At 45.0% G+C, this 16,380-nt stretch overlaps 1 protein-coding gene across 4 annotated transcripts in view; it reads left to right on the top strand.

The window, feature by feature from the left end:
- The window catches only part of L3MBTL3 (L3MBTL histone methyl-lysine binding protein 3), a 713,216-nt gene that overhangs the window by 163,269 nt on the left and 533,567 nt on the right, over window positions 1–16,380 (top strand). For all 4 annotated transcript variants that reach the window (XM_086957521.1, XM_086957523.1, XM_086957520.1 and 1 more), the window contains exons 2-3: window positions 7,011–7,137; window positions 8,265–8,415. In XM_086957521.1, the coding sequence (XP_086813647.1) occupies window positions 7,036–7,137; window positions 8,265–8,415 (253 nt within the window). In that variant the 5' untranslated portion in view covers window positions 7,011–7,035. The remainder of the gene's footprint in view (window positions 1–7,010; window positions 7,138–8,264; window positions 8,416–16,380) is intronic.

Genomic DNA, 16,380 nt, shown 5'->3' on the forward strand with positions numbered 1-16,380 from the left:
TTTTGGTACTTGAATCTGTAGGGAGTTCTGAACCCTCACTGACTGCCAGAAATTGTGAGTAGCGTGGCTTAAAACTAGGTTTGTAAGCGAGACAACATAATTTTATAATCATTTTTGCTTTTCTTTGTCTCCAGTATAGGAGTGATCTGACACGTGTGGCCCAAAATGCAGTTTTGATTTGAGTGAGTGGAGATTGTGCTACAATATCATTTCGAAGTCCACACGAGTTTTGTTTTGCTGTTTACAGATGGTTCTGGGAGATTAGGTGCCTAATTTATTTTTGCGCCAATAGATGCAGAAGTTAATTAATAGACTTTGCGATTTTGGATTGGGATGAGTGTGATAGTCGGGTTTATGGTACATACATGGATTTTGAGAAAGACCCTTTTAGTTGTCATCCAAAGAAGGGTTGTAGTTACTTTTCTGTTTGGATACAATGTAATCTTGTACGAAAGCCCAGGGAATATGGACCTTTGCCAATATTTAATAATTTTTTTTTTTTTGAAAACCTTTATTGAACGTTTGCAATCAAATACAGACAAGGGCCTACAACCCCCAGGGCTGGCCGCTAATCATAGGATCTCAATGCACAAAGCGTATCGGTTGCAAAAGTAATTCGATTTAAACACAGGATAGGAGGTTTTCATTTTTTAAATAATAAGTGGAAGAGTCGGGTATCGCACAGTGTCTCGGATCATAGAAGAGGGCGAGCAAAGAAACAACGTGTCCGAAAGAAACTCGCTATCTACTGAGTCAACGAAGTTGAGACATGAGTCATCAGGATAAACTAGCGCATTTTGTTCGTCGACTCCATCAGTACTGACCGCCCCAGAGCACCAAAATCCCGAACAATCAAGGTACAGGTATAGGGACCAGGATGCAAGAAAGCCGAACCCACTACACTAACCCGAAAAAGAAAGGAAAAAAGACAAGAAAAGAGAAGGAAGAGAAGAGGCCATAGAACAAAAACATAAACGAACACCTATCCCCACACCCCCCCACCCTGCACCCCTGCTGATGACTACGGCCACCCCCCTCGCAGCGTGCCTGTCGCCCAATAATAGAACCCGAAATATAGAAGGGAGAAAGAAGAAAAGGCAAAAGACCCTACTTTTTTTTTTTTTATTTTTTTTTTTTGGTAGACCTTTATTGTACATTATACATTTACACAGCGGTGTGCCTACAACCCACTGATTGGGCCGGCCGCAATCAGAGCACCACAGATTAGACAGGGCAAGCAATACATCATGTCAGTTCAGTTCAAACGCATACGCAGTGTATGCTAAGCCCGTGAAGGCACCACAAATGTTCCAGAAACGTTGTCCAAGGTGCACTATCAATTCCGGCCGTATAGCCCTTATGTGATCTCGGTCTTTTTCCATTTTTGTAGAACTAAAGGTAACCAACATCCAACCCCAACACCCTCCCTCCCCTCTCCATCCTGGTCCTAACGAAGATACCAAATCAAGTCAGTGTGTGGAACATATGTCAACCGGTTCAGCAGGGTACAAAAAGTATACAAATGAGTTGGGCAATATCTCACAGTTTCTGTTTCAGCTCTCACAGTAGTACGAAGCAACAAAGGCCAGCAAGTTCCCGACTTTTCTCAGGGCAAAGGCGAGAGCCCCAGGGGGCATCACTAGGCACACCTCCCACATAGCTGGGACGTCTCACACAGAGTGCGGCCGCATTCAAGCAGACTCCTGGACCCCCCTCGGCAACTCAACTGTCTCACTCCTTTCGCTATCAGAATCATCCAATGACAGCACGTAGAGCGTAAACGGCTCCCACACATCCTTCGGACGAGATCTCTCTGGCAGCCCCTCATAATAGCAGTGCAATTGGTCTCTACAGTAGGCCATGTCTTTCAGCCACAGCTGTACATCAGGCGCCCGTCTCCGCCCCCATCCAACCGCAACTCTTCTCTTAGCCAACTGCAATGCCAGGACCACAAGCCGTCTCGATTGGGCTGGTACCCCAGAAGCGATGCCCAAGAGGCAGAGACGCACATCCAATTGTACCTCGCTAGAGATCATAACAGTCAGTCTTTCGGTCACCTCCTTCCAAAAATCATACACACGCGGACAACCCCATGCCAGGTGTATAAAATCGGCGTCGTCAGCTCCACATCGAACACATTGGGCACCAGTCCGGAGCCCATATCTGACCAGCTGGACCGGTGTGTAATACCATTGGTGCAGAAATTTAAAGTGCAGAAGGCGAAAATTGCCATTAATCACGCACCCCCCAGTCATGCTACAGCATTCTTCCCATTCATCATCGCTCAGAGGGTCTGGTAAACTCCTATCCCAGCGCGCCCTGGCCAAGACCGCCCCTCCTCCCTCATCCTCCTGCGCAGCCTTATAAAGTCTAGAGAGTAATTTAGTTCTATCTTTGGCTGTGTAGAGCAGCTGTAATGCCCCAAGTGTCGCCGGTTCCGCCGGATATGATGGAAACAAATCTCGTACTGCTGCCCTCAATCGTGCATAAACAAAGGTAGCCATAGTTGCGTTGGTGGGGCTCAAAAGACCCTACTTGTGAGGGAAATCGGAGGAGGGCATGTTTCTACGGACTCCCGGTCTCCTTCCCCCGTCATGACCAACCCCGCCCCGGACTCCGTTAGATCGAAAAAAGGACACAATCCCGTTAAACCTATGCGACAATGAGAGACCCAAATAACAATCTCAACCCTGGCCCCGTCTATCAAATGCACTCAAGTCATTGGTCAAAGAAAGCCATTTCCACAAAGCTGAAAAAAGTGCAGCAGTTCTCGATATGGATGATTGGTGACAATGGCGCCCCTCCCCGTCTCCGAAGCCAAGTTGTAGCCCATCCGCCATCTTGAGAGACCGACAGGGGAGGGGAGTCAACAAGGTCCAAAACAGCAATGGATAGAAAGAAGACAATTCCAGAATGGGGATATCTTGTAAATGTTCCAGGGGATACACAATCGGGGGTTTAAACGGCTCCATAGGGCGATCGGGCACAGTACAGTCAGGTAGATCCAGTATAGTAGGAGCAAACACCGCTTCCAGCGCCGGGTCAAAACAAGTCTCCGAGAAAGATGTTAAAATGCAGGCTGATTGCCGAGGCGTGGGTGTCGAGTCAGGGTCCGCTCTTAGAACTGTGAGGCCATCAGTCGTAGACAACAAACTGCAAGTCCGGACTGCAATGGTTCCCCTGAGTGCCATAAGTGCCTCCAGCACCGTTCGCAATGACGGGCCAGTTCGAGCCTGCTCCGCTGGCTGCATTTCTTCCTTCAGCGTGGTGGTCCCCACAGAGTGGCGCCTTCTCCGGGGCAAAATTAGACGGAGCAGGAGTGTGCCATGAGGGACTGGAGTTTAGCAATCAATAATACGCAGCGAGGCACCGACCCGGGGGGAACGACGAAGCGATTACCGAACCCTCGGTCAGGGACCCCCGCGACACATCGCCGTGCGTCACTCGTCTCCTCACCTACTATTGAAACACCAGGCAGTTGGCAGTAGCACACCATTCAAAAGTCCGAATGTTCCGGAGAGCGGACCCTACCACATACAGCAGTCCGTTGTTGTTCAACTCGGACCTGGCAGAGCCTGCACTTGAGACCCCGGCGTCCCCGCTGGGTTAGGCCTCACACAACCATCGACGTATCTCCGCTCCACAACTGCGGAGAAACTCTGGGACTGCACCACTGGAAAGTAGGTCAGATCACACACACGGATCCGGTGCGGGAAACCAGGATAGTCAACCGGATATCAGACCAAAAGACGGAGGTCGGCGGAGCCGGGAGACTATGCGGCCATCTTGGTTGGTGACGTAGCTCCTCCCCCAATATTTAATATTTAATTAAAAAAAAAATATATATATATATATCGACTATAAGAACAAAGCCACATTTTAGATATGGCCTGGTACCACTGGCCAATTAATAGTCTTAAATTTCTATACTTCGTTAGACAAATGTTTTATAATGTCAATAGATACATTTTTTATTGTAATTCTGGATAACGCACTGCAATTTTGCAAAAATGTAAAGTAATTATATAAAATTCATTCAAATTCCAATGAGAATGAATTCCGTTTTTTTTGGGTTGAACTCTAGCAAATTTTCCACAATGCAGTTATGGAGTTTTTCAAGCCAAATGAAGAGGGAGAAGATGGCCCAACTATTTCTTGCCTTGTGTATTATTTCCTGTTTGGCATTCTGAGACTCCTGGAAACTGTGTGTCAACCTTAGTAGCTTCATATACAAGTTGAACAGAACAGGAATTAGGGCTGAGCCTGAGGAGGGGGACGAGGATGAAACTAGGCATTCTTCCGAAGATGCACTTCCCTTCCGTCGCCATTTGATGTTGATGGTCCATGCAATATTCTAAAATTCAGATAATAGGTTATATTGAAAGCTGCTAATAGATTCGCAGTCACGAGTAAACAATCTGTGTGCTGTTTTGTATAATTTAAAAGAAGCATTTGTACCGACTTGAAAAAATGGGGATTCAAATAATCTCAACTCAAATCATGTTTGGATCATTGCGCAGGTCCTTCAGATCATCTACTGCACATCTAATGAGAAGTTTGGGTTACAGAAGAAGTAACCAGAGTTTTAAATTAAGAGAATTGTTTGCTTGCGTAAAATACTTTTTATGTTTTTTCAAGTTTGACACCTGCTACTAAATCTTATCTTTGAGGTATGGGAAAATAATCCTAATTATTGTTCTGATCTTGTCCTTCCTGTCACTGTAACACTTTTACTTCACCTTACTCGCACTTTTATATCCTATGTCAACACCATTTTTTCTACATCTCAGAACAAACAGGCTCTGACATCATTGCTTACGTCACTCATTTAGAACCTCCCGGTTATGACTTCACAATCACTCTGGAGGCTCATACTTTGGCTCCTGCCTCTGTTTCTTACCTTTTAATGCTGATGGTCTGCATGGTTTGACCATGGATGATCTGACTTCTCACACAGTTACATGATTCCACCCTAAGCCTTTCTTTTCTCTCTGCTCCAGAGGACTACCTGTACTTATCCAGTCTCCTGATTCCGGGATCTTTGGTATTTGCTTGGTATTTGTTTCCACACTTCAGTCTGTCCAAAATTAGGCTTCTCTCACACACCAACAGGTGTTGAACAGCACCCACCTGCTTCACACTGTCTGTTGGCACACCTAGGTAAGATTGTTCACTCTTTCAGACTCCTGAACACCAATTCACCTGTGCCTCAACCCTTAAAAATGTGTTGGTAGTGGAGCTTGAAGATTTGAAGGAGGTTTGAGGACATTGAGGACGTTGTCCAGTGCCTCAAACCTTGGTGGTACTAGTATTAAAATCCGAGGGGTTGAAGAAGGACCCTAAATGAACTTGGGCTTTTTTTCCCTTCATGACGAGCAGTGGCTTTTCTCGAGTAAGTAGACATCTTTCGTTTTTTTAATTGTTGTATTACCGAAGTTTTTATTGGCACATGAAAATTGCAACTTTTTGTTGGAGGAGCATATTCCCCTCCTTTTTAGAATTAGGTTTGAAATACGCCAATTGTGCCGTAGGCCAATATAATTTTAAGTTTGGTGCCTTAAATTTTGTGATGACTGTGAAGCTTCAATACTGATGATAATGATGATTGTGGCAGGGGTTAATGATCTAGTGTTTCCAAATTTTGATTGGATTCCTAGTCTGATTTACTAACGACAGATTGGTTTTATTGTTGTAAAAAATCTTTATTAATCATTTACGCTACAAAATATTATGGCATCGCTATTCGTGTACCGTATAAACAGTTCTATATTTAACATCAAAATATGTTTTCCATTCTAGACCTTGTCATCCTCATACTATTTTCCCCTCTTCTCATCTTTTGTCATATTTCCCCATTTTTCCACTCTCCCAAAATACACATTTAACTCATAGCGCGAACCACTAAGTATGTTCTGCTGCATTCAGGCAGTTGTCTTGCAGGCTAGATTCATGTTACATCCATACTGTGTCATAGTTGGAATGTTGTTATATCATTCTAGAGCCCTACTACATGAAAGCTGCCAAGCAAAGGGTTTGAGTGACAGTTGCTGCCGGACTTTCCTGTATAGGGTCGTATTCCTTTGCGCTCCTCATTTATACTGAATCAACTTACCTTCTTGTTCCTGGTATTCATTCTCAACACTTCGTAATTGCCCCTCAAGGGGCATTGTGCTAAATCGTTCAGCCATGTCCCTGCCCATGACATTGTCACTCGTCTTTTTCCCATTAACAGCGCCATGTCCACAAATTTCCTGCTGTGTTTGGGAATCATTTTTTCATGTCCTAGGAGTGCGTTTGGTGGTTCCACCTGTAAGGTCACTTCTGTTATTTCATTCAACGTTGGAAACAATCTGAGCCAATACCTGGCAGCCGGTGGCCATTCCGATGCCGAATGAATAAAATCTGCGGCCAGGGATGCACCTTTCTCTAATTAGTGCTTTCTATCTCACCGTTTTACTGGTGTATAATACAGCTGATGTAAAAATGTATAAGGTTATTCTGCATCTGCCATTCACTGACACTTCTTTAGTTACTGTACTCCCACAGTGTGTCTGCCAGTTGTGTTTCTAAATGACGGGACCTGTTTTCAAGAGACTGGTTTACCACTTTTAGCATATCTTTCATAGTTACATTATACAGCACGGTTATTACTTTCAGTGAGATTGGACAACTTGCAAGTAAGCTAAGTATTCTCCAATCTTCTGGTTCTTGCGAGTAATTGGGAAATGTCTTTTTGACTAATTCTTTTAGCCAAGGATATATAGAATACGTTTAGAGGTGTAGACTGCCGCCTTTGCAGATAGTCCCCTACTAACAGAAATTTGCCCTCGATGTAAAGGTCCCCCAGCATGATATGTTTCTTGTATCACACTTTCTCTATCATCATCAGCTCACTTGTGATGGGCACCTTCGGATTTCTAATGACCGATTGTTAAAGTTCAAAATAGAATTAAGCAAAATGTCTTTATTTTGTATATGTTTGCTTATTCAGTTTTGTTTTTATCTTCAAGTTTTAGCGGTGGAAGTTAACTGAATATGGAAGAAAAGCCAACATCGGCACAGAGTCAAGACTTTGATCTCATGAACGCATTGGACTGGAAGGAGGGTGTTGCCACGCTTCCTGGTAGCAATATTCGAGTAAGTTAAAGTTCCCTGCTTAGAGGATAGTATTGCTTATCTCATCTCCTCCTGAATATTCTAATTTATTTTGAAGTTTTGGGAGTGCTTGGATTTCTCCAGAGATAGGTACCAGATCGATGTGCAGAGTAATCTCGTCCTTTTGAATGAAACACATTTTCCGCAGCATTGACATGTTCCCAGTTCTCCTGCAGCTTTCGCTGTGAGTTTGCTTATGACACCCCAAGCCATGTCTGCACATTAGCCACTGCTGTATCCAGTTTTCCTACTCTAGTTGGTCCATTGATACCGATGAATGGAATTACAAACACCTTGTTTGTTGAATTGTTCCCCCATTTCTGCTGCACTGCCATCATTATATGGTGGCGGAAAGCTTTGCTTATGGAATGAAACTCTCAGTGCACCTTTAGATTCCTCCCAAAAATGCTACAACGTTGGTCCTGTGATAACATTTTTGGATTTCCATTCCATTGTCACCCATGACCTAAGCCAATCACAGTGATCCTAAAGATGTAAATCGCAACCGGATCTTGCTTCTCATCAGAATCCCCAGTCTTTTATGCAGCAACCAGTGTCAGGAAGAGGTATAGAGAGCTAGCTTATTATCTTAGTGATAGCGGCACAACCGAAAAGCAGATCAGCAGGGAGATCATTTATTTTCTTTTATGCCTGAGCCTACAGTAGTTCTGACAGTTTTGTCTGAGTGGATGCAGGGTAGTAATTTGGCACACCAATATTTAAGGATTTCATATTTAGCAAGATTTGCTCTGATGGTTCTATGGCTGTCAACTTAACCACCGTAAGCGGTACAGTTTACTCCAGTTTTCTTTTACCAAGCCCTACCCTGGTCTATTGTTCTGAATGTCTTCTAGTTTGTTTCATTTTAAAATGAGAACTTGATGCAGTGAAAGGTGTTATGCAGGGAATTTAATGGAATGCCAGTCTTTTCTTCTTCTTAGGTGAATTTTTCATTGATAGGATGCAGCACAATGTTGTGAGCGTCCAGCTCATTGATACCATGTTTGAAGCCGATGACTTGAATTGCATACCAACATTCTTTTGTATAGTATCTGTACATTATTGTATAGTTACATCTTCATTAAATGCATTTATGTTCTATTTGGCAGTTTCGCATGAGCGAGTTTGGAACTTTAGAGCTGGTCACAGAGGTGGAAGAAATGGATATGCCAGACACTGATAAATCCACTCCCCCCACTCCCACAGGCCATGGCTGTGATAGCACCAGTGGACCTTTGGATGGCAGCCCATGTACCAACAGTAAGTCCAATAATCTAACCGGGTCAAAGTGTGGGCAGGGGCTGATAGCCAGGACCTGTATGTGCCAATAATGAAGGACTTCTGGAAATGAAGAGAATCCCAACGAGGAACACTTAGTTTGAAGAGCTTGATGGCTTTCACTCCAAGATGGGGCATAATAGGATGGTTTTCAGCCCTCTCTAGTCAGCCAGAATAGGATATGTGTCAATGCAGTCACAGATAGAAATGAACAAGTTGACTTCTGCAGTTATGTAAAGGTTATGGGGACTAGGTTAGCATTTACTGCGTTTTTTCCTGTGCCGAGGTGACTAAAATGCCTTTCATTGGTCCTTCCATAGCGAGGGAGAACAGAATGACTTTTACTGCTCTCTCACGGTTAGGTAAGATTACTTCTACTCCTAGGTAGGAGAATGTGGGATAGATTTTCAGTATCTCTTCTTGGTTGGGGGGAGAGTAAAATTAATTATTCTGCAACTCCTTCATGTATGGCAGGAGAGCATAGAATGAGTTCCCCTCTTCTCATACTGGCAAGAGAAAGCATAGTGGCTTCCACTTCTCTCTTCTAGGGGTAAGAGAGAGTAGTACGTTCCTAGGTTTGAGGCATATGAGCTGTAGACTGTATACCTGTCCATAGATCGCCATCTGATGTTGGGCTACGGTGTTTGCACTTTGTTATTGTAGAAGTCGTTGTAGTCACGAGATAGGCGAGTCATCCTTTGGTTAGTAGTGCGCATGGGCATCGACTTCATCTCCAGATTGTTTTTTCCGCCATTGGGTTCGGATGTGATTTGCTGTGCTCCGGGTCAGTGTTGTATTTAATCCTTCTTCGACGCGCAAAGCTCTCACCATTCGACGGTATTGTTTCGATCGCGATCTCCTTCGACGCGTATCCCAAAAACCATCAAAATGTTCCCGTTTGTTGACGCGGGCCGTTGGGCCTATAGACGCCGTCAAAACCAGCATATTCAAAAAATGCAAGTGTGGTGGTAAATTCCCACACACAGATCTCCACGAGGTCTCCAACCTTTGTCTCTCTCCCGAACACGAGAGTCAACACTGCCAGGCCTGTGCTTCCTTCAGGTCCAAGAAATCCATACGTGATCGCCGGGCTGGACGTCACGAAATGTCTAGATCAACCGTTTCGGCACCGGACAATATCTTCGATGCAGGCCCGATAATCCAGAACCAGAGACAGGAGATGAACAAGCCAGCCTCTCCGAAACCGATGAATCGGACTCAGAAGACCAGACAATTACTCCAGGTCAACGGAGCTTGAGTACTGAGATAGACGCCCCGGGCCTGAAAAAACACAAGGCTCGGGTAACACCTTCACCTTCGGGTCTGGATCGGCACCGTGACAATTCTTCTGAAGCCCCGCCTCCAGGCCCGGCTCCGAAGTCCACAAAGCCATCCGGCAGCGCGGTATCGAGCCAGCCACACCATGGTACCAAGAAACCATCTTCGGCACCGACACAGAAATTCAAGGTATCGTCGACACCAGATTCTTCGGCACCGAAACATAGTCAACCCAAGGCTTCGGATCCAAAAAAACATTCAAAATCTTCAGGGCCGAAGAAAATTTTGGAGTCAAACTCCACCTAAGCACATGGAGACTGAAACCCCTTCTAAAGCTGAAGACGACAAACCAAAGCACCACTCAAAGCCTAAATCCTTGGTGTAGAAAAAAGACAGTGTATCAAAAGAAATGTTTCGTCCAGACCCCCCAGATCCTAATAAAAAAACACTCCATATCGACCCATTACCGGTCAGGTCACTTCTATACCACCTAAAAAGAAGAAATTGGACACCTCACACACCTGAGGTACCCTTGAACAAAAAAGACTCCGCCACTTCACCTATGAGGTCTGTCTCTCCACCTCCAAATCTTCCAAACATAATACTCTCTCCAGCACACTCTCCACTGCCTCCTTGTTCACCTGCACCACAAGATGATGATGAGGATATAGGGGGTGGGGATGAGGAGATAGACCCACCACATGATAATGATGATACTGATGATGACACCCACAGTATCCCACCTCATGACTCTTGGCATGATTATAATGTCTCAGATGTACCTGAGCCAGATGTATATCCCTCTTGGCCATCCCCTCCAGATGACAACATAGGGTTTGCGCAACTAATAAATAGAGCTGCACAATATCATGGGGTGCAACTCCACTCCGACTCTTTGAAGGAAGATTTTTTGTTAGAGTCCTTCTTGCAGCCTCAAAAATCAACAAATACGCTCGCTATTCTAAAACCGATGATTAAATATGCCCCTAAAGTTTTTAAAGATACTGTCCGGGCTAGAGTGCTCAATCCTAGGACTGAAAAATATAAACCAGCTCCAAGTGATCCAGCTTACATTAAGGGTCCACTCCCTTTAGATTCACTTGTAGTGGCAAATGCCCGTAAACGGGCAAATTCCCAAACCACAGGTAATGCCCCTCCACCAGACAAAAAGTCAAAATTATTGGACGCATCCGGTAAAAGGGTTGCATCACAGGTGGCAAAAGTTTGGCGTACTGCTAATTCACAAGCTTTACTAGCAAGGTATGACAGGGCTCATTATGATGAGCTTGAAAAGCTCATGCAACATCTTCCAGACCAATATAAAACCAAGGCAAATGATCTCATACAAGAGGGAAAGTTGATCACAGACACCTCTATTAAATACGCCCTGGATGCAGCAGATACAGCATCTCGCACAATTAATATAAGTGTGTTACTATGCAGACATGCGTGGTTACACATATCTGGTTTTAAACAGGAGGTGTAGTCTACCATCCTCAATCAACCTTTGGATCAGGAACACTTGTTTGGACCTACTGTGGACACATCTTTAGAAAAGATGAAAAAGGACACAGAAACATCCAAGTCTACAGAGGCAACAACTAGTTGAGGTTCCTTTTGTCGGTCCTCTTATAGGGGTGCCTCCAAAACCATTGGCACAAAAAACACCTCATCCACTTATAAAAGCCCCACTCAAACTTCCCCTAGCAAAGAATATTTTAGAGGGACTTAGAGGCAATAACAACAGAGGGAGAGGATGTGGTTCTAACACCCGCAACTCCCCCACCACGAAACACTGACTTCCCTCCACTCCCCCCAGTCCATTCCACTCCGGTCGGGGTAAGACTATCACAGTTCCCACCTGTCTGGAATTCTATCACCACAGACTGGTGGGTGAGACAAATTATCCAGTATGGTTACTGCCTGGAACTCACTTCTATCCCCCCCCCCTCCCCACCTCCCAGACAACGTCCGGTGTCCACAGAACATCTCATGCTTTTAAAGCAGGAGGTTCTCTCTCTCTTGAAAAAGCATGCAATAGAACCGGTTCCCCATCATCATCAGAGTACGGGAGTTTACTCCTTTTATGTCCTCATTCCAAAAAAGGACGGCACTCTCAGGCCAATATTAGACCTCAGACCGTTTAACCTATACGTACAATCCTACCACTTCCACATGGTCACGCTACAGCAGGTCCTCCCACTGCTCCAACAAGGCGATTTCCTTGCCACTTTAAATCTCAAGGATGCCTACTTCCACATTCCTAGTCACCCTGCTCACAGGAAATACCTATGGTCCGTAGTAGACGGTCAACATTATCAGTTCAAAGTCCTTCCATTCCATTCCTAGTCACCCTGCTCACAGGAAATACCTATGGTCCGTAGTAGACGGTCAACATTATCAGTTCAAAGTCCTTCCATTCGGAGTCACAATGGCACCCAGAGTCTTGACAAAATGTCTCGCAGTGGTAGCAGCCCACTTAACCCCTTCGCTGCTAGGCCTTCTCCCCCCCCCCCCCCCCTCCCCCCCCCTTCGGCTAAGCGCTTTGTAGGTCTCGCTCTCGAGACCTATTGCAGCCGAGTTGCCCGTCAAGGGAGACAGAGCGGTGCACGAGCCGACCAGGGTCTGTGGACGCGCTTCTGAAGGCACACACACACAGGCAGACACACACAAACACGCGCACACACGCACACGCACACACACACACACACGTGCCAAGCCCCAAATACCGCATCAGTGGCCTCAGCCGCCACTCCTTCTGCTGCCACCGGTCCTCTGGGCCATCCACTCCGTGGGCTTCTCCGAAAGACATAAGTCCCGCCCCACGACAGCCGTGAGCGTGCACATCCCGAAACCGGAAGTTCGGGAGTGTTCCCGAAACCGGAAGTTCGGGAGCGTGCTAGCTCACGGCTTGTTGTCCTTTTGAGACCCCGGTGGTCGCACACCTCCTGTCATTTTCCCCCCACCTGTTGTCTCCCGCTCCTCCACGGTGTCCCCTACTTCCAGCTCTGTCATATGCCCCCGCTCCCTTGCTTGGGAACATTCGGCGGAGCGTGTCGTCAGTGGTGGGACCCGCCCGGCGCAAGGCTTTATAAGACAGGCGGCGCTCACGCACAGCCTTTCCCGTACCGAAGCTCTCTACATTTTGCAGGTGAGGGGAGGTGACCGTTAAATAGAAGGATCGGATATTTTATCAGCAAGCGCGACAGGCATCCTGTCAGGGCTCCAAGACTGGTTATTATGGGGAGGGATGATCGGTTACTTCTTATGCCTGCAGATACTGGTGGCAGGTATTGTGCCAGCTACTTTGCCCCGCCCCTTCCTTCAGTCTGAAGCTTAGGTGCTTCCCGGCGTTGTAAAATTACGAGATGTTGAAGAAGATGGTGAGAGGGAGCTGACCGTGCAAAGATGAACGTCACTCGAATGGGTACCAGGCGTTAGCTGTCATGCTTTTCCCGCTATATGCTTTGCCTTTCATGACCTGCTGGTGCGTGAACGCCATTGATATGTCTTGGTGTTTTCGTAGTGAGTTGTTAACGGTAATGAATACCGGGGAAGTTCAGCACCTGCGTTTTGCTTCTTCTAGTGATCTAAGAAATTCTACCACCCCTCCCTCTTAGTCGCCCAACTCTTTAGTAAGTATGCATGTTTTCCCCCTGTTTGAGCTTTTCCTTTATCCCTAGAAATAACACCTTTTACCTTTTTTTGGTTATGGTTAGCGTTCTACCCTTGCGTGAAAAAGCTGCAAACTTCAACATTCAAATGTTGCTTATATTTTATCCCACATATTTCTTTCAAACCTCGTGGGAGCCTTCGGTCCAATTTATTGCGATATTTTCTCTCTTAGTGGCTACTTGTGTGTATTTCCATCTACTGTATCCGGCTTCCACTTTTAAATAAAAATTGTGTGATTGTGAACTTTGGATATGCTTTAGGGCAGCATCGACTATTATTCTTCACCGTGGGTATAACATATTGCTGCTCTTTAGCTTTTGAGACCTGCATATTTTTCCATTGGAGTACCCATAAGGAAGTCTTGAAGTCTTAGGTACAGATGCATTGGGAAGCGTCAGAGATTAAACATACTGAAATTGCGCAACAAAGCACCTGTTACGTTTGGTGTTAAAAAAGATAATTACGATATCGACTCCTGCAGTTTGAATAATTGAGGCTTCTCTCCATATGTGTTGTTTAGGCATTGGACAGTTAACACGTTTTGAAAGGGATGACACTTTTTCCATTTTTATGGTCCGGCTTGCTAGCGCAGCTTTTGTCAGACAGTTATGTCGAGACTCACCAGAAGAGTGGCTTTGGCTTCACCCACATATTGGGAGTCAAGTATACACGTTTAGAATAAGCAGAACTTCTGTGCTTCTACGAAAAACGTCCTTGGCCTCCACACAGCTGTGATATCCAGCTGCCTGAGCTTGGACCTGCACGTACATACCTATTGTTCTAATTTTATTAAAATGTCTTGGGTAACTAGATAATTTACTTTACTTTCGTTCCTCTGGCAGCATGGGGCCGATGGGAGAAGGGTGGTTATTAAGGTATATGGATTTTTAGGTTTGGCTTGACTGCATTCATAAGCCTGACCTATGGGCATTGCCAGTGCTTGTTTTACATAGGAAAAGCAAAACTAAATCCCAGAGTGCAAAGTGCTATAAGTAAAAAGAAACAAAAAAAATGAAAAACTGGACGGGCTAAAGGTGTCCTGCGAGACAGGCAGCCACTGTGGAGGCTTGCAGAATATTACATGCTCTAACCAAAAGTCAGTGGGCTGTAACTCATTAAAGGAGATCACGAAATTGTACTGACCATCATTTTATGTTATTATACCCTCACTTTTTAAAGGCACTGCAATTAACCATTAAAGGGTACATTTTTAAAGACACATTTCAAACATATGCTTTTTACTTTTTAACAAACGTGGCTAAATGTGTGTAGTGTCTTGCTGACTTTCTCTTCGTGTACCTTTCACTTACACTTTGCACTTTAATGGACTTGATTTTCTAAATAAAGTACTCCTTACCTTACCGTACCTCATTACAGGAGATGATGTGTTCATGATTTTTCCCGGATGTTTAAAATTAACACCTGGGCCTTTGCAGTAATGATGGGGGGGGAGGCGGTTTATTGATTGATTGATTAGTGCTGGCTACCCAAGAGTCTCTAGGCGCCTCGGGATGTCAGTGGGGCTTTTTGTTTCTCCATAAGTGAAGCTGGGGTCAAGAGGCCCAGCTACAAAGCCATGTGCGCGCGTCCGCCGTCATTACTTCATCTCTTTTATAACTGTCATGGACTCCAGCCTTGGTCCACAAGGGCTAGGTCCGTGCCAGATATTCAGCGTATCACACAACACAAATTCATATGCAGTGGTTATCCTGAAAACCTGGCTTTGCAGCTTCGTTGCTGGGCCCTCTTCATGCGACCCCCCCCCCACTCCGCCCCTCTCACCCCCACCCCCTTGTAGTGAAATATTTTCAGGCTCTCTGACTGCAGTCTTGGGGTTATCTTAACATCTCTCCCAATGAGCACATTACTATGCTGCTTCTAATGGCTACAGTCCTGCCTTTTTTGACGAGTTACACCCCTCTCTTGCATACCAGTGTCCTAGCGCTAGTCTATATGCTGTCTTTATGCACACTTGCATAATGCAATCTCCTATTATCGATTCATAACCAGGTGCGCTGTGTCCATACTGTGTTTTTCATTCTGTCAACCTGAAAAGGCTCAGGTGTCACCCAAATGTGGTGTGTACTATATTCAGTGGGTCAAATGGAAATATAGAAGTGCAGATACTCACTATCTAAAGTACCTGTGTACTCCTGAAGAGAACCTTCCATTAGATGTATTTCTGCAGTGCTGAGAAGTGCAGGAACTCTTCATTTCAAATGAAAGAAGTGCAGGTACTCGGGACTGAAGACTGACTACCTGCCTGCTAAAAGTACTGACTATGTACAGCTTCAAAAAATAAAGAAAATAAATATTGGTACAGCAGTGAATCTGACGAATACCTTCATCATCATATCTTTTTATTCGATTATTTAACAACAATCATAAAGGAACAATAGTAACGAGACGCTTCATAAAATCATCAAAAATCTATATACAGCGATACACAATCATAACATTTCCTACCCATCAGAAAACCGGTTACGCTAAAAAGTAGTCTAAAAATTAATTAAGTTGCACCAGCGCAGAGCACTTTTTAAAAATCCTCCAACGGAATGGCAAACAGCCTGCTCATATCTCATTCAGAGAAACTAAAATTCCTGTCTGTATTAGCAAAATCCATTTAAGAATAAACAGTAAGTGCCTGCGCTAGAAAGGCAGCAAAAAAAATCCCTCTTCTTTTAAATACAATATTTCAGCAGCAGCACCCGTCAGTCCGGCGAGCAATTCCATATATTTCACCAACGACTGTGTTTCTTGTCGAGGGCTTTCGTAGTTAACCTAAAACATTCTGGGTGTTGTAGTTTTGGTTTACTTCAATTGAGCAGGTTAGACTAGCCCCTGAGAGCACTGATGTCCAATGTTGAGAGTCCAGGGTTAGTAACCTAACCCTGTTCCTCTAGGGCCTGTTATAGAGGGCTTGGGAGCCCCCATATTACAAGTGTGCTGCTAGAATCTGTTACAATCCCCACCTAGAAGAAATACCCTTACTAC

Source organism: Lissotriton vulgaris, chromosome 2_1 (genome assembly GCF_964263255.1).
Source record: "Lissotriton vulgaris chromosome 2_1, aLisVul1.2, whole genome shotgun sequence".
Classification (NCBI taxonomy): Eukaryota; Metazoa; Chordata; class Amphibia; order Caudata; family Salamandridae; genus Lissotriton; species Lissotriton vulgaris.